Source organism: Podarcis bocagei (assembly GCF_964188305.1).
Source record: "Podarcis bocagei genome assembly, chromosome: 14".
In the NCBI taxonomy this organism is placed as follows: Eukaryota; Metazoa; Chordata; class Lepidosauria; order Squamata; family Lacertidae; genus Podarcis; species Podarcis bocagei.
Window position 1 is genome coordinate 46,553,059 of NC_138139.1, and position 17,921 is coordinate 46,570,979.

The window sequence follows — 17,921 nt, forward strand, 5'->3', positions numbered from 1 at the left end:
GTTGTGTGTGATTTCTTCCACTTAATTCTTTATGCCAACCTATTCCTTCGGAGTTTTGCCCAGAAAGGTTGTGCAATTTCTTCTGCACTGAAAACTAACTTCCAGCGCAGCCGCACCTCTGCCATGGCGATCTTTGTTAGAAATGACCTGTGAACAGAGAACGCAAGGGCGCTGAATTCCTTTCCATCTTTCATATTCCAGAGTCTCAATCTGGCATTGCAAGTGTGCAAGCGTTCAGTAGGGACTCTGAGTTAGATTGTAAAAGGCAGGGAGGTTGCTGTGAGTTGTAGAATAGAGATTTGTCCAGGTATCCCCAAGTTTTTTCCCTTGGATCCCCAAGTTTTCCCCTCGGAGATTTGTCCAGGTATCCCCAAGTTTTCCCCTTGGATCCCCAGGTTTTTCCCCTCGGAGATTTGTCCAGGTATCCCCAGGTTTTTTTCCCTTGGATCCCCAAGTTTTCCCCTCGGAGATTTGTCCAGGTTTCCCCAAGTTTTCCCCTCTGATCCCCAGGTTTTTCCCATCGAAGATTTGTCCAGGTATCCCCAAGTTTTTTTGTCCAGGTTTCCCCTTTTCCGGACCCTTCGGAGTTTTGCCCAGGTCCAAAACCCTTTTAATTGAAAATGGGTGCACCTCAATCAAAAGAAATGAACCCACAGACTCCTGATGGGAAAGAAGCCCAGTTGGTGCTTACTTCCTGCCTGGACTCTGACAGTCCCCTTCAATTTGTGTTTAAGAAACGTTTTTCCTGTGTTTAAATTGTACTTAGGTAACATCCAGCAGCTGCTTATCTTAAATGTGCCATCTAAAATAAAAATGCAAGCTTGCTCCAAATTCTAAATCTAAGGAAGCCATGTTGAACCTTATCAATCTTAAAACAAAACAAAATGGAGAATGGAGTGTGCAAATGTTTGTTATTTGAGAGAGGCTCTAAAAGAGAGTTTCCCTCCCAAGTGGTGAAATCCTGTATACGTGCTACTTGTGTTCTGAAAGGGGAATTACCCCACCTCCTTCCTCTAGTTTAAGTGAGGAGGGCGATTTAAGTCTAATGGTAAATGTTTTGTTGTAACTTTTGAGTTTGCAAGTATACCTGTGTTCCAGTCTAAGTTAACCTAATGTTTCTGCTGCAAAAGCCTAGTTGAGCCAACTGCTCTCTCAAGCTAAGATGCAGTGTATGTATTTCATTAAGCATATGCCTATGAAAGTATGGTGTTCCTTCTAAGAAAAATATCTGAGTCCAGTTTTAACTTTGATCTGGTTGGACAGAAGAGTTATTGTAAGGCTCCTGATATCAGTCTCTATAAGACGTCCTGGCCTCTTTTCTTAGAAAATGCCCCCCCTTGTTTCATTCTGTCTCTTTCAGGGTTTTTTCCCCTTCTCCTTCTTATTCTGTGCCAGGTAAATTTACTCCCGAGTAAGCTTCCTTTAAAGGAAACTGCAAAGGGGGGGGGCATAAATTAGGCTTACTATTCCTCTGCAAGTTCAGGAAAAATTGTTCACTCTTGTATTCCTTTTAAATCAAATCTATGGCTGTTTAAACTTTGCTTTATAAAAGATCCTCTCCCTATCTTAGGAAAAATGTTAACTTCAATCTTCTTTTAAAGATAATTTCTATAGGAATTTTCACTCTTTAGTCTAAGGAAGTAAACACTCACTCAAACTAGCTTCAAGATCTGTATAGAATTGGGTACTTTTATTTTCCTTTTCCTTAGTACATGATAGGCGCATGGTTTGTGATAGGCGCATGGCTTGTGATCTCTTCCCCAGTTGTGTCTGTGTACATAAGTATGTGTGTGTTTCTGGTAGTACAAATCTTGCTATGAACCCTGTATTTTAGGGTTGGACTAGATGACCCCAGGTCCCTTTCAACTTTCCCAATTTGTGGCTGATGAGTTGAAATCCAGCCCAGATTGCTCTTTGTTTTTAAAGGTGAGAGGTGAATGTGTGTGTTTCTGGTAGTACAAATCTTGCTGCGAAATCTTGCTGTGAACCCTATATTTTGGAGGGTTGGACTAGATGACCCCAGGGTCCCTTTCAACTCTCCCAATTTGTGGCTGTGTGGAAGACCATGTGTCTGCAAGCATTGGAGGGTAATTCTTAAATTCTGGTGTGGTAATGGAGTTGAAATTCAGCCTAGCTTTGCTTTTTAGTTTTAAAGGTGAGAGGTAAAAGCCATGATGTTTTGAAGCACAACTGGTAATCTAATTTTTTGCTTTCTTTTGTATTTTTTAACCTTTGTATTTTTTCAGTCTAGTAGTAATCTGCGTGGTTTTGATAATATATTTAATAATAGGTCTTTTCTGAATCTGATGTTTTTGTGTCAAGTTTGTTTTCATCTAACTGGTAATCTAATTTTTTGCTTTCCTTTTATTTTTTAACCTTTCTTGTATTTTTACAGTTCTCTTTCTCTACATGTGGAGTAATTTTTTATTTGATAATATGAAAAGAACAACAACAACAAAAATTAAGTGAAGGAAGCAAACAAACTTAGCAGATAATAACAGTAATTATGTGGAAATGTGATAATAATATTGAAATAAATAAAATGCTTAATATGCTAAGATTTGTTATTATTTGCAGCTTCCCATGGAAACTGGAGGACATCCTTTTTGCCTTTTGCCTCTTTCTTGTCTAACTGTGTTTTTAAGTCTCCCCAAAACCATGCCCCTTACAGGATATCACTTCTACAGATGTACAATGATGAAAAGCAGCAACAACCCCTTCGCCATCACAAGACCTGCAACGCCAGAGTTTTCAAAGTGCCCACAGTTATCTCTTTCAAAGGCTATAGACTGAGGGGGGAGGGGTTGAACTGACAAAGGGGGGAGGAGTTGAATTGCAAGGACATTTTTTCACTTGAACCTCAAGCCTCTGCTCCAGGATTCAAAAGATACATACGTAAAAGATCACAATTGTGTCAAGATATGCAACAGATATTTAATTATTTTGTTTTGTATTATGTGTTATTATGTAAGAATGTTGAAATGTGTCTGACAGTGTGATTTCCACAAAGGGGGGCAATTTTTTTTTCTGTGTGTAACTGTTTTTATGTTTAATGTCTTATTGCTTACACACCAATGGAGAATTCTCATGCATTTTATACTTTCTAATAGCTCACACTATTGTGTAGTCCAATGTTTAGATCAATTTATAACCACATTGTTCCACCTGGCACTCTGCCAACTTTCCCTATCCATTTTAATATGTGTTAAACCTCTTTTTGCCAATGACAAACTTCTGGATCCATAAAACACCAGGTACATGAAGGTGGATATGCTTTGGTTTAGCAGGAATGATTCCTTATAGACTTAAATTGACTTATTTGGACAACTGCCCTTGTTAAGAATGGTTTTCTTTTAACAGATTGGTTTGAAGACTTGAGAACCATGGGGCAAGATAAATTCAAATTGGACTCAGTTTGAATTGGGCAAGTGTATCCAGGCTGCAATTAGCTTTTTGGTCCTTTAAGTGCAAGTGAGCAACTTCTCATGAGCCCAAGACCACAGCCTATAATAAAATCCCATAGCTAAAGGCCAAGGCGAAGACCTCTCCCTCACGAGATGCCCAAAACCTGTGCCAGCTATGGTGAATGCCAGGCGACATGGTTAAATGAAAGCCCTGAGGGGATTCAACAGACAAGATGTGTTGCTGTAGCACTATGTCAGTGTGAGACCACAGAAGAGCTACCTTGACACCTGAGAACACAAAAATGGCGGGGGGGGGGGGAAGCAAACTGCACTTTTCAGTCATTAGTGGACCTTACCTTCCTGCTAGGTGTAAAGCATAGAACACTATTGAGTAAATGGTCTCTCCCAAAGTGTTAGAATGCCACAAGTAATTTAGTAGCAAAACGCAACATGTGTTATTTTTATATGATATATTCATACAAAGACATCCATCTACAACATACGATGTTATTATTTGTGGGGCAAAAATTTTTAAGAAAAATTCTAGCCCCAGAGGGGGGAAATTGTGATAGGAATTTTATGGTTTTAGATATATAGTAATGTTCATAACTGCACATACATAGATCAGTACAGGAAGGCAAACCTGGAACCATTTTGATTCCTAAACTGACCAAATCCCTTCTCTGCAAGGTTAAAAATGGAAAAGCCTCCCCATTGTCTCTTCCTTTAATCTGTGTTTGAATAAGGTGTGAGCCTGTGACCTGGCCCAGGAAATAAGTATTTTAGCATTACAAAAGAATGGCCAGGCTCCCCAGAAAATCCAATCAAGGAACCTGCTAGACAGGAGATAAACAAGGAGAAGAGAAAAACAACATTTAAATTTCTGTGATGTAGGTGGGATGTATCTGAGGGGTGGTCTTAGGTCACACCCCTTCTGTGATGTATGCATAATGTTTCTGGGGGTGGTCCTGATCTAGAGAAGGGGAATTTCAAAAGTCTTTATAAGGCCTTGCCGGCCATTGTTCTGGGTCCTCTTCCTCTCCTGCGTGTGAGGGGGGTACCCTGTTGCAACAGATCAATAAAGATCAAGCTTACTAGCTGCTTTGCTTCTCAATATTCTCTGGTTGGCCTCTGTTATTTTCTCCTACCAATAGGGAACCTATGTAAGGACTCTATATGGGCTCTTGGATACCCCATAAGGGAAAAGGGCATATTTTTATTTACAACACTAACAAGCGCCTGAAATCATACCCCGCTTTTCGCCTGTGTCTCAAGGTGGCTTGCAAAAATTATAAAAAATAAAGCACCCAATGCATAGAATTTAAAACGTCGGAAAACCAAGGATGTTCGTGGTATGCTTTTAATTACATTTTTGAAACCTCTCTTGTAAACTTTGCTGCACGCCGCCCTGGTATATTTTACACAAGGGGAGGTCTATAGATATAGTCGTGGTGCAAAGACCTCCTGAAATAAAACTGGTTTTGACCTCGACGCCGGAAACTTTGCAAAGGACGGTGCCATGCCTGTTCTCTCCCATAGGATCGGGGCCCCTTTACCCTGAAGGCGCCTCGACCCCCGAGTCCTGCTTCTAATCCACTAACACTGGAGCATCGGGGAATTTTTAATTTGTATTTTTTAACCCTGAGTCCGCTCATGCACACGCGGTTGTACATTAGCTTTCCCGTGCACGTGCCGGACCGGGCGGTGGCGCAAAAACCTGGGGCGCCTTCACCTCTCGGGATGCCAAGATTCTCTTGCAAACCCATCAGGTCAGGGCAGAAAGGGGAAGGAGGGCGGCGGAGAGGCTTCAGGGGACTCCGCTGGGCATGCGCGAGGCGGTTTTGCGCACGCGCCCGGGGAAGCAGCCTTCGAACGGCCCGCTTCTCCCCGGGAGGGGGGGTGTGGTCACGTGAGCCGCGTCTCGCTCTCGGGCCGGAGGGGAGGGAGGGGGGGGTCGCCGGAGTGGGGTTTGTTTCCGGAAGTGCCCGCGCTTCTGCTGGGCCTGAGCCGAGGCCTGACCCGGCCCGCGGCTCTCGCTGCTGCTACTGCTGTCGCTGAAGCCGGAGCCGGCCAGCCAGCCGCAGGGATGGAGATAACCAGGAACAGTGAGTCCGGCTGGGGTCGGGGAGAGGGTCAGCCACGAGAGCGCCTCTGAGCATATGCAGAGTGGCCTCCCGCCGCCCCTCAAGGCAGGCTGAGCTTCCTCCCTTGGGGTGGGGGTGGGGGGGAGGCCGAGAAGGAAACCTGACCCCCCCCCCCAGAACAGGTGGGGGTGGGCAGAGGCCCAGATCCTGCCCCTTCCTCCTGCTGCTCAGGCTGGCCCTGATCCCTCCAGGCTGATCTTTCCCCCCTCCCTCCCCACACATCCTTTATAATGCCCCCACCCCCAAAAACCCACAACACACCCCCATTCATACCCAAAGGCTCTCCCTTTGCCATTTGCTTTGCCACATTGCCCCCATTTAGTAGTGCACTTAATGTCTTATATTGTGTTTTAGGTGGTCTGTTTCCTTCCTTCTCTACTGATTATTTGATATATATATATGCGTATATATATATATATATATATATATATATATATGCAGGTTTTGGTGTCTTCGGGTGTCTTCCCGTGTAAGAGTTGGGGTGTCTAGGCGACGTTTCGACGAGGTCTCACTCGTCATCTTCAGGCTGGTGCTTTCGGCTTCTTGTTACTAGAACAGAGCCGAAAGCACCAGCCTGAAGATGACGAGTGAGACCTCGTCGAAACGTCGCCTAGACACCCCAACTCTTACACGGGAAGACACCCGAAGACACCAAAACCTGCATTCCTGTACCCGTGAAAATCTACGAAAGCATATATATATATATATATATATATATATATATATATATATATATATTGCATTCCCCCCATTTTATTTTATTTTTTTAAAAACACGACCAGCTACAATACAAGAGGAAATTGAGAGAACTGTGACGCTGAGCACCGTGTGCGTATCTGCAAAAAGCCTCTTCTCTGTGTCATGGATGGGAGGGAAAGACCCCTCTGTTGTTTTCATCAGCTTAAAAAAAAGAAGATTATGCTGGAAGGAGAGAGTCCGCGTAGATCTTTTCCCAACAGGCTTGTTTTGCATGGTGGCCATCCACGTGCACCGTGCTGGCTTGCGGTCTGCCGCTGCAGTAATACGTTGTAGTATGCCGGCTAGGATATGATTTATAAGAAGCAGAGGAAAACAGGGAGGTGGAAGCAGGAGAAGATCAGTTTCGTTTTCTACCTGATCTGTAATGCATTGGGCTGGCCACTGTGAAAACAGGATGCTAGACTAGATGGGCCTATGGCCTGTTTCCACAAGGTCTCTTCTTCTGTGTGTAGGTTTAGTTGTACAGTTGGGGACAATCTGCTCTTATGTATTGCTGTCTCAACACTCACACACACCCCAATTTTGGGGGCATGCTGCTTGGAGCTTTCCCTTCTGGCCACACATGTTGCAGCCCATAGCATGTGACAGAAAAAAATACTGAACTACTGAAATGCAGTTTAAATACAGGGTTTTTTAAAAAATAAAATAAAAAATAAATCAGTTAACTGTCATGCAATAAGCTGGGTTTACAATTTTATTGCAACCTTGCTTTTTAATGACACCCATTAACAGATACACTGTGGTCAGTGACTGAAATAAAACCATCCGTTAATGGATACATTTCTAGTCTTCCAACGACCCTTTTTGCCATACGGTTCTATCCAATTACAAAGATTCTAATAAAAAAAATGAATAAATTCTCCATCCTATACAGAAGCATCTTGCATACAGGGACAGAAGCCTTGGGTATGTGTGGCATTCCCATTTCATCTTCTCTGGTAAAAATTTACATGGCCATAGGGCAGTCGTCTCAGCTTCACCCGTGTGTCTCCTCCCCCTTCCAGAGGGTATCTATGTACAGCACAGGTGCACTTTGTAATTCTTAATTAAAACAAACAAACGGAGGTGGCATTGGTAAATGGACATTTCCAACTGCCACCCTCAGACCTGTCCCATCAGAGTCCTACTAGGGAGTGTTTGGGCTGTGTGGATATAAAAATATAAGAAGAGGCTACTGGATCAGGCAAGTGGCCCATCTAGAGAAGCATTCTTGCTTCGTCTGACAGTAGAGATAGAACGTAAAGGTAAAGGGACCCCCAACCATTAGGTCCAGTTCTGATGACTCTGGGGTTGCGGCACTCATCTCACTTTATTGGCCAAGGGAGCCGGCGTACAATTTCTGGGTCAAGTGGCCAGCATGACTAAGCCACTTCTGGCGAACCAGAGCAGCACACAGAAACGCCGTTTACCTTCCCGTCGGAGTGGTACCTATTCATCTACTTGCACTTTGATGTGCTTTCGAACTGCTAGGTTGGCAGGAGCTGGGACAGAGCAATGGGAGCTCACCCCGTCATGGGGATTCAAACCGCCGACCTTCTGATCGGCAAGTCCCAGGCTCTGTGGTTTAACCCACAGCACCACCCGTGTCCCACATCTAGACAAGCATTCTTGCTTCGTCTGACGGTAGAGATAGAACATAGCTATCAGGATTAGTAGCCATTGAATTGCCAAGGATTTATTTTCATCCTATCGGCATCACCTAGATATATTTCTTGGTGAAATGGAAAAGGTTTTGTCATTTTCACGATGGAGCAGAAGTGTCTTTTTTTAAATACAGTGGTACCTCAGGTTACAGACTCTTCAGGTTACAGACGCTTCAAGTTACAGACTCCGCTAACCCAGAAATAGTACCTCAGGTTAAGAACTTTGCTTCAGGATGAGAACAGAAATCGTGCAGCGACGGCGGGAGGCCCCATTAGCTAAAGTGGTGATTCAGGTTAAGAACAGTTTCAGGTTAAGAACAGACCTCCGGAAGGAATTAAGTTCTTAACCCGAGGTACCACTGCATGTGTTTGGAGGAAATGATGGTGGGGCAGATATGAAGGTAATGCAGGAGGTGGGGCATTGCACACTGTCAGATTGTCCCCAGTCATATCACGATGGACTCTGGTCCTTGAACATCTGTATAGGCAAAGATGGTCCCTGCGTTGTCTGTCCCACGCTAGCTGGAATGGGAGTACTGATATTTAAAGTGACTAGAACATAATTGGACAAGGGTGGTAATACATATAAACTGCAACCCATGAAAATGCCTCGGTGATCCTTAATGTGCTTGGTGAATGTGTTATTTCAGTTACAGAGCTGCGAATGATTCTTCAGAGGTAGAGGGGCAACCATATGTGCTTTGCCCACTTTCACTTCTTGACATGGTCTGTTTCTCTCTCTCTCTTGCCTACAGATTTTAAGGACAATCTCAGCAAAGTTTATGAAGCTATCGAAGATGCAGACTTTTTGGCTATCGATGGAGAGTTTTCAGGTATGGTGTATTTCATGGAATTCTCTCTTATAAATGTAAAGATCTGAATTTGCAGCTCCTTGCGGATCGCTGCTCTGGAACACTGTTGCTTATTGATTATGGGGAGGCTGAAGGGATATTGGTAAAAGCCGATCATAGGATGCTGCTACACTTTCTGTGTTCTGTCTCTTGGGTGTAACAGAGAAATGAGACAATGTGGTACATTTTTAGAGAGGGTGGGAAAAGATTGAGGGACATGAGGATTTCTTTTTTTAAAAAAAGAAGTGTTTATTGATTTATAGGCATTTGTAGCCCACTGTAGTGGTTGGGAGTTACTCGTGCGTAATCCTGCCCCGTTTGGGCATTAGATTGCCTGGTTAAACCCTCCGGACTGCACAGCCCATTTCAGCGTGGCTGCCCTTAGTCACTCGTAGAATCTGACTGTGGGCGTTTCTTAAAGCGCTGCCAACATAAGAGCTGTTTGACGCCCAAGCGTCTCCGCCTCTCACTGCGCGGGAGTCTCCTGCGCAGGGTGGGCGTGGGCAGTGGGGTGCTTGGGCTCTCCTCACTAACTTCCAGCGAAGTCCTGGAGCCCCTGCACCTCCGCGTCCCGTTGCTCTCCTGGATCCCTGGTGTTACACTTATTCCCTTCCCCTTCTTCCCAGCTGAGTCTCCCCCTAGCGCTGGGACCTTCTCCTGCAGAATCAGAGACCCTCTCCTTCTCCCGTGCCTCTGATGTCAGTTCCCTGACACCCACCCTTCACCATGTGGTCCCAGAGTGGGTTACATAATTCAACTGTTGGAAGCTGTGTGCTTCTGAATACCAGTAGCCTGAAATCACAGTAGGGGAGAGTGCTGTTGCACTCAGCTACCGCTTGCATGCTTCCCAATAGACATCTGGTTGGCCACTATGGGAACAGGATTCTGGACTAGTTGGACCATTGGCCTGATCCAGCAGGCTCTCCATATGTTCTTATAATAATAATAATAATAATTTATTATTTATACCCCGCCCATCTGGCTGAGTTTCCCCAGCCAGTCTGGGTGGCTCCCAATCAAGTGTTAAAAACAGTGCAGCGTTAAATATTAAAAACTTCCCTGAACAGGGCTGCCTTCAGATGTCTTTTAAAGACAGGATAGCTGCTTATTTCCTTCACATCTGAAGGGAGGGTGTTCCACAGGGCGGGTGCCACTACCAAGAAGGCCCTCTGTCTGGTTCCCTGTAACCTCACTTCTCGCAATGAGGGAACCACCAGAAGGCCCTCGGCGCTGGATCTCAGTGTCCGGGCTGAACAATGGGGGTGGAGACGCTCCTTCAGGTATACAGGACTGAAGCCGTTTCGGGCTTTAAAGGTCAACACCAGCACTTTGAATTGTGCTCGGAAATGTACTGGGAGCCAATGCAGATCTCTCAGGACTGGTGTTATGTGGTCCCGGCGGCCACTCCCAGTCACCAGTCTAGCTGCCACATTCTGGATTAATTGCAGTTTCCGGGTCACCTTCAAAGGTAGCCCCACGTTGAGCGCATTGCAGTAGTCCAAGCGGGAGATAACTAGAGCATGCACCACTCTGGCGAGACATCTTCCAACCCCCAAAGGCCTCTGCAGAAAGGCCTGACATCGAAACGTATACAGTGATGAGGCCAAACGTACTTGTGGGTGGGCATCCTATAATCCGGGGCCACCACAGAAAAGGTCCTGTCATGTAATGCTGCCCTGTGAGCTTCACTGGACAGTAAAACTACCAGCAGCGTCTTCCCTGCAAATCTCAACGCTTGGGTGGATCTATATGGTATGTGGTGTTCCTTGAGATACTTGGGGCCCAAATAATAATTTAGGGTGTGATTTAAGCATGCGCTGCAATCATTACGGATTAAATTTGTAATCCCATAGCTGCTCTAATGCACCCCTAAGAGGCTTGTTCAAACAACCTTTTTATACTTATTAGGAATTAGCGATGGACCATCTGTTAGCGCATTAACGAATGGCTTCGACACACCTGAAGAAAGGTATCAAAAACTTAAAAAGGTAAAAATCTTAAATCATTGCGTTACAGTGCTTCGCCGATGAAATATTTTGGACACGGGGTTGTGACATCTGTGTGCCAGACAGATTTCTGTTGCTAAGTACAGCGCTGCGGGGAAACATTTTCAATAAATAGAAATTCAGTGTTGCAAACCAGGCACAGAATGGAAGACTTTCTTCTGTGAATAATAGTCCTCTTTGGGCCACAAGCTTTTATTGGGTCAGGTAGAAGGGTTGGTCTTGCTACAATCCTGTGCACGTTTACTTGGGAGTAAGCTCCCTTGAACACAGTGGGACTTGCACAGAAGTGAGTAAACGTGTAAACTCGTGAGGGGGTCTCCGCATCCTCAGATCTTTTATTGGAGGGCCCAAAGGAACCTGGGCCCCTCGGTGTTGGCCCCTGTGGTCGTGCTGTTGCAGTCAGGCCCTGCTTGCAGACTTCTGATTGATCACTGAGAACAGCAGGCTCTTCTTGCATTCTAATGTGTGCATTTATCCGGTTCTCCCATGGTATCTTTAACTGGAAAATAAATGTCCTAAACTACTTCTTCCCTTTCTCCACCTCTTTCAAGAGCTTGAGATATTTCTGCTGTGTGTTGTTTATATTCTGTTTAGAAACATGCTGGGGTTTTGTTTTTTCTAGTGACCCACAATACGGTCCTCCAGGTTTGGCCTTGACCACTGGCTTTGCTGGCTGAGATGCAAGAGAGCTGAAGTCCAGTAGCATCTGGAGGGCGTTGCGTTGAATACTCTGGAGAAATTCTTGATTACTTCATGCATTCATGTACAGTGGTACCTCTGGATGCGAATGGGATCCATTCTGGAGCCCCGTTCACATCCTGAAGCAAACACAACCTGTGCGCATGCGCAGGTCGCAATTCACCGCTTCTGTGCATGCGCGTGACGTCATTTTAATCGTCTGCACATACGCGAGCGGCGAAACCCGGAAGTAACGTGCTCCGTTACTTCCGGGTCGCCGCAGAGCATAACCTGAAAACGTTCAACCTGAAGCACATTTAACCTGAGATATGACTGTACAAAGTGCCCGAATTCAGTGGGAAATGTAATTTAGTGACCCTTTAAGTTTCGCTCTGCTCTGGGATTCCTGTGGCTCCTCTGAATGAATAAGCTGACTGTTTAGATCTTATTTTTGTCTTGTCACCTCCAGCATTCCATGGATTTCTTGCTGTTCCAGTTTGGCCTTTGCACTTTTAAATACGATCTCACAGAATCTAAGTACGTGGCTTTCTTGACTTGCTGATACTTTTAAAGCTGAGCATGTTGATAGCGACAGCCCCATCAACTGACCTCCCAAATCCTTTGCCTTTCCTAGGTACATTATAAAATCGTTTAATTTCTACATCTTCCCCAAACCTTTCAATAGAACGTCGCCAGATGTGAAGTTTGTCTGTCAGGTTAGTGAGAAGTTCGCTTCATACGTTTTTCCGTATCCCCCTTCCTTCTGATGCTGTAACAGGGTTGGGTGCAGTTCAAAGCAAAACCTTTCTTTGGGGCCCACGTTTTGCGTTCTTTGCCACTTTAAAAAAAGTCAACTTTCACTGGATTCGAGTAATGCATTCGCCTTAAAGCTTCTTGTTTTCTCTTCCAGAGTTCAAGTATAGACTTTTTAGCAAACCAGGGATTTGATTTTAATAAAGTTTTTCGCAATGGTAAGTTTCGTTTTTCAACCTGCCATAAAGTGTATAGTCTCATAATACTGATGTTTCCATAGCTATAACTTCTACTTCTATCTTCCTATTAATGCATCATCTCAATTGCAGTGAATTCTTCAGGATATTTGCCCAGCACAGTCTAACCACTACATAATATAATAATCTTCTAGAGACCCTGTAGAATTGCTGCTTCCAACTTCTTTATGCATCTGTAACAATGGCAGTATACTGAAACAATTATTTGGCTTAGGTGTTAACGCAAAGCCATTGTTTACAGTGCTATATGCATGAATAGGAAGGCTCTTGAACAAAGCTCTCTCCCTCCCACATGGCCAGGAGAACTTTGCTAGTGTTTACTTTGCTAGTGTTTTCCCTAACCAGAGTTTGTTGTTAGAATCATAGATTGTGATTTGGAACTACCTCTGGTCAATTTCTCACGAAGCCAACTTTAAACCATGAAGCCGGCTTTTTGAGAAACTGACCTGATTATTATTATTTTTTAACCCAGTCTCTGGTTCCTATAAAATTACACAAACCAGGATTAGGAGAAACTGGAAGTAAGTCGTTCTGACCATGTGGAAAAAAGTGGTGTGTGTGTGTGTGTGTGTGTGTAAGTATAAGTCCAAGTTTTCATTCAGGATCTTTCCTGCTTGTGTGTGTGTAACACTAAACAATGGTTTAGCATTGCCTTTCCCAAGCTGATGCCCTCCAGATGTTTGGTTGTTTAATATTACATATATACTCCCACCTTTCCTCTGTGGAGCTCCAGGTGGCACAAATGGCTCCCCTCTTCTCCATTTTATCCTGATAACAGTCCTGTAAGGTAGACCAGGTTGGGAGATGCTGGCTGGCCCAAGGTCACCCGGTGGGGATTTAAACCCTGGTCTCCCAGGTCTACAGTCTAACCACTACATAATATAATAATAATAATATAATAATAATAATAATAACAACAACAACAACAACAACAACCTTTTATTTATATCCCACCCTCCCCAGCCGAAATCAGGCTCAGGGCGGCTAACATCAAATCTCTAACATTAGTATAAAATCAGACAATAATCTGGAAGGTGTCAGGTTGGGGAAGGTTGGTTTACCAATGCATGAGAACCGGCCTTGTCCATTCCCAAGCTGCAGTCTTCACCCGATTTCTCCCTCCCTCCCTCCCTCCCTCCCTCTCTCTCTCTCTCTCTCTCTCTCTCACACACACACACACACACACACACACACTTTGGGCCACAAAAAGCATCACCATTTCTCTTTCTTTTAAAGGAATCCCTTATTTAAATCAAGAGGAGGAAAGGCAGCTACGGGAGCAATATGACGAAAGGCGATCCCAAGCCAACGGAGTGGGGGCCTTGTCGTACGTGTCCCCCAATGCTTCGAAGTGCCCTGTGACCATTCCAGAGGACCAGAAGAAGTTCATTGAGAAAGTAGTGTAAGTGGAAAAGGCGATGCTCAGAAGTTTTGATGTCCTCAGTAACTTATCTATTTTGAAACCGATTCAGAGCAGTGATTTTCTGAACTAATTTATACCAGGATATATGTGTGTGTGGGACGCGGGTGGCGCTGTGGGTTAAACCACAAAGCCTAGGACTTGCCGATCAGAAGGTCGGCAGTTCGAATCCCCATGACGGGGTGAGCTCCCGTTACTCGGTCCCTGCTGCTGCCAACCTAGCAGTTCGAAAGCACGTCAAAGTGCAAGTAGATAAATAGGTACTGCTCTGGCGGGAAGGTAAACGGCGTTTTCGTGCGCTGCTCTGGTTCGCCAGAAGTGGCTTAGTCATGCTGGCCACATGACCCTGAAGCTGTATGCCGGCTCCCTCGGCCAGTAAAGCGAGATGAGTGCCGCAACCCCAGAGTCGGTCACGACTGGACCTAATGGTCAGGGGTCCCTTTACCTTTATATATGTGTGTGTGATATGCTGGTGTGTGTGTGTCTGTGTGTTTCCTTGTGTGTTTCCTCCCTCTCTCTCCACTTTCAAGTAAGTTTTACTGACTGGTTCTCTGATGTTCTGAAACCTGTTAAGCTATGGTTCCCAATGTAGGGCACACAACCCACAGGGGTGCAATTTGATTTTTAAGGGGGGCAATTCGAGAATGTGTTAGACCAAGTTAATGGCCTTTTAGGCCACGTGAATAGGAGTTCACTTTTTGAATAGTAAGAAATAATTATATGTCACGGGGGGGGAGGGGTAGTATCAGGATTTTAGAGATGCTTAGGTGGGACATGGCCAGAAAACGGCTGGGAACCCCTGCTGTAGAGAGAGGAGCCAAGCTTCGTGTGCTGGAGGTCCCCAGCTCAGTCCGCGGTCTCTCCACTTAAATGGGTTTTGGGATTGCATCATCGGACAATCTTCACTTGAGATCTCGGAGGGCTGTTGCTAGAGTTGACTAGTGAGCTGCACTGGTCAAACTTGGGACAGAGCAGCTAACTGAATACTTTCAAACAAGCCAAGTTAACAGGGAACCAGGCAGAGGGCCTTCTCGGTGGTGGCACCCGCCCTGTGGAACACCCTCCCATCAGATGTCAAAGAGAACAACAACTACCAGACTTTTAGAAGACATCTGAAGGTAGCCCTGTTTAGGGAAGCTTTTAATGTTTGATGCATTACGGTATTTTAATATTTTGTTGGAAGCTGCCCAGAATGACTGGGGAAGCCCAGCCAGATGGGCGGGGTATAAATAAAAAATTATTATTATTATTCCACCAGGTGGCTTGGGACCTGTGTACTTCTCACTGCTGGGCTCAAAACTCCCATCAGCCTAATGCAAATGAACCTTGCATATTTCTCTCCCTTTTTCAGAGAAAGGATAGAAGACCTCCTGCAGAAGGAAGAGAGCACAAATTTGGAGCTGGAACCATGCACAGGGTCAGTTCCTCTAAAAACATAGTTGGGGTCTTGGACAGAGTTTATGGCAGGGGTGAGGAACAGCTTCCCTTCAAGACTTTGCCAGGCTGTGGCCCCCAGCATCCCCAGCTGTTGGTCCCGTTGGCTGGGTTTGATGAGAGTTGTTGTACAACAATATTTGGAGTTCCCCGCCCCTGGTGCAGGGTGGGTGGAGAGAAGATAAAATAGGGAGCCACTCCTTCCTCTGGAAAGCTTAATCTCTCTCTCTCTTTCTCTCTCTAGATTCCAGAGGAAACTAATTTATCAGACGCTGAACTGGAAGTAGGTTTTGTGTTGCATTGATGCTAACTGTTGCGAAAAGAGAAGGGGTTAGGAAAGTGGGGAGGAACTAGATTGAATAAAAAGTTAATTTTATTAGAAAGATAATTTTGGAAAACTGTTGCAAGGTGATACAATGAAATTCAGTTAGGGGGCATTTGAGGAAGTCAAGTTACCAATGCAAAGTGATATAGGTAGTTGTAATAATTTTCGTTTGTGTTTAGTTTAGTTTAGTTTATTGTAGTGTAATGTGTTTTTCTTTGTTGTATGTTTTGTTATGTTTTCTTTATGATAAATGTGGAAAATCAACCAAAAAAATTGAAAAAAAAGATTGAATAAAAAGCTGTACAGTCATAACTTGGTTTTCAAATTTAATCTATTCAAGGCAAGTTTGATCCTGGAACAGTTCGAAAACCAAGGCGCGGCTTTTGATTGGCTGCAGGAGCGTCCTGCAGCTGATTGGAAGCTGCAAAACCCGCGCCGGACGTTTGGCTTCCGAAAATGGTTTGAAAACCGTAACAAACACTTCCGTGTTCCGATCGTTTGGGAGCCAAAACGTTTGAGTTCAAAGGCGTTAGGCTTCCGAGGTTGCACTGTATTTGCCACCAATTTGAAGGGTGGCACAAAGTGGTCATTTTGTGTTTGATAATCAGTGAACTCAGGAGGACTAGCACCCTGCGCAGTTCAAATAGTAAGCCCTTGTGGCCTTTGCATTCCCACCGGGCTGCCTTTATATAGTCCTTGCCTTTGCAGGGACTCCTGATCCAGCACATTTCCTGAATTCTATCAGCTTATGCAAAACCGACCCCCCCCCCCGCCAAAAAAAATTACTCTGATGTTAACTCTTGTCTTTCACGGTAGGTTTCCGAAAGGCATCCATGTCGAAACTCAGGAAACGGAGAAGGTGGGTAGGAACGTATTTTGACAGCTCTCCGTTTAATGCAAACTCTGACTTGGTGAGATTCAGCGGCGCTTGGTGCTCAGAGAGACTCGCAGGGCGGAAGGCAGGGAGAGACAGCAGGATAGGAGCCCATCTGCCCCGGGAGGAGCAAGGCGAAGGCAAGGCGGGGCAGGCGCAGGCGATGTCAGGGTCCTCTCCAGTTGGACTCTCCCCTCCTTCCTCCCCTGCTGCCCACCATTTTACATGTTACATCATTTGCCCTACTCCTTTGAAATTGTGAGCCGCCTTGGCAGAAAGGCAGCCAACCATCAACATCCTTTTCCCTGCTGAGTTCCACAAGGGTAACAGGGACACTGAGGAGGAGGAAACCGACTGACAGGGCCACCTCTAGGGTTGTTGTAGGTAAGAAGGCAAGGGTGTGTTGTGACAGACCAACAACAGATGGAAGCAAAGCCGAAATCATATTAGCTGTTTCTCCTCAAGGATTTGTGAGGCTAGAGCAGGGATGGCCAGCGTAGCACCTGGGGGTGCAACGACACCTTTGAGATCTTCACTTGGTGCTCACAAAGCCTCTGATCCCCAAACTCGAAGAATCATGGGATTGTGGTGCTGCAAGGACCCCAAGGGTCATCCATTCCCACCCCCTGCAGTGCAGGAAATTCAACTCAAGCATCCATGATAGATGGCCCTCCAACCTCTGCTTGAACACCTCCAAGGAAGGAGAATCCACCACCAGAAAGCCAGTGTGGTGTGGTGGTTAAGAGCGGTGGACTCGTAATCTGGTGAACCGGGTTCGTGTCCCCGCTCCTCCACATGCAGCTGCTGGGTGACCTTGGGCCAGTCACACTTCTCTGAAGTCTCTCAGCCCCACTCACCTCACAGAGTGTTTGTTGTGGGGGAGGAAGGGAAAGGAGAATGTGAGCCGCTTTGAGACTCCTTCGGGTAGTGATAAAGCGGGATATCAAACCCAAACTCTTCTTCTTCTTCACCTCCTGAGGGAGACCGTTCCCCCGTCAAACAGCTCCTACTGTCCCAAAGTTCTTCCAGGTGTTGAGTTGGAATCTCCTTCCTTGTCACTTGAAGCCATGGGTTCGAGTCCTGCCCCCTAGAGCAGGAGAAAAGAAGCTTGCTCCATGTTCCATGTGGCAGCCCAAAATGGTCAAAGGCCTGGAAACGATGCCTTATGAGGAACGGCTAAGGGAGCTGGGCATGTTTAGCCTGGAGAAGAGGAGGTTAAGGGGTGATATGATAGCCATGTTCAAATATATAAAAGGATGTCATATAGAGGAGGGAGAAAGGTTGTTTTCTGCTGCTCCAGAGAAGCGGACACGGAGCAATGGATCCAAACTACAAGAAAGAAGATTCCACCTAAACATTAGGAAGAACTTCCT

General features: G+C 45.4%; 1 protein-coding gene across 1 annotated transcript in view; it reads left to right on the top strand.

Annotated features, from left to right (window-relative positions):
- The first annotated feature begins 5,352 nt into the window (after positions 1–5,352).
- The window catches only part of PARN (poly(A)-specific ribonuclease), a 59,915-nt gene continuing 47,346 nt past the window's right edge, over positions 5,353–17,921 (top strand). The window contains exons 1-10 of the mRNA XM_081169534.1: positions 5,353–5,509; positions 8,706–8,783; positions 10,710–10,789; positions 11,955–12,022; positions 12,120–12,201; positions 12,396–12,456; positions 13,732–13,897; positions 15,267–15,332; positions 15,594–15,632; positions 16,491–16,533. Coding sequence (XP_081025660.1) covers positions 5,491–5,509; positions 8,706–8,783; positions 10,710–10,789; positions 11,955–12,022; positions 12,120–12,201; positions 12,396–12,456; positions 13,732–13,897; positions 15,267–15,332; positions 15,594–15,632; positions 16,491–16,533 — 702 coding nt within the window. The 5' untranslated portion in view covers positions 5,353–5,490. The remainder of the gene's footprint in view (positions 5,510–8,705; positions 8,784–10,709; positions 10,790–11,954; positions 12,023–12,119; positions 12,202–12,395; positions 12,457–13,731; positions 13,898–15,266; positions 15,333–15,593; positions 15,633–16,490; positions 16,534–17,921) is intronic.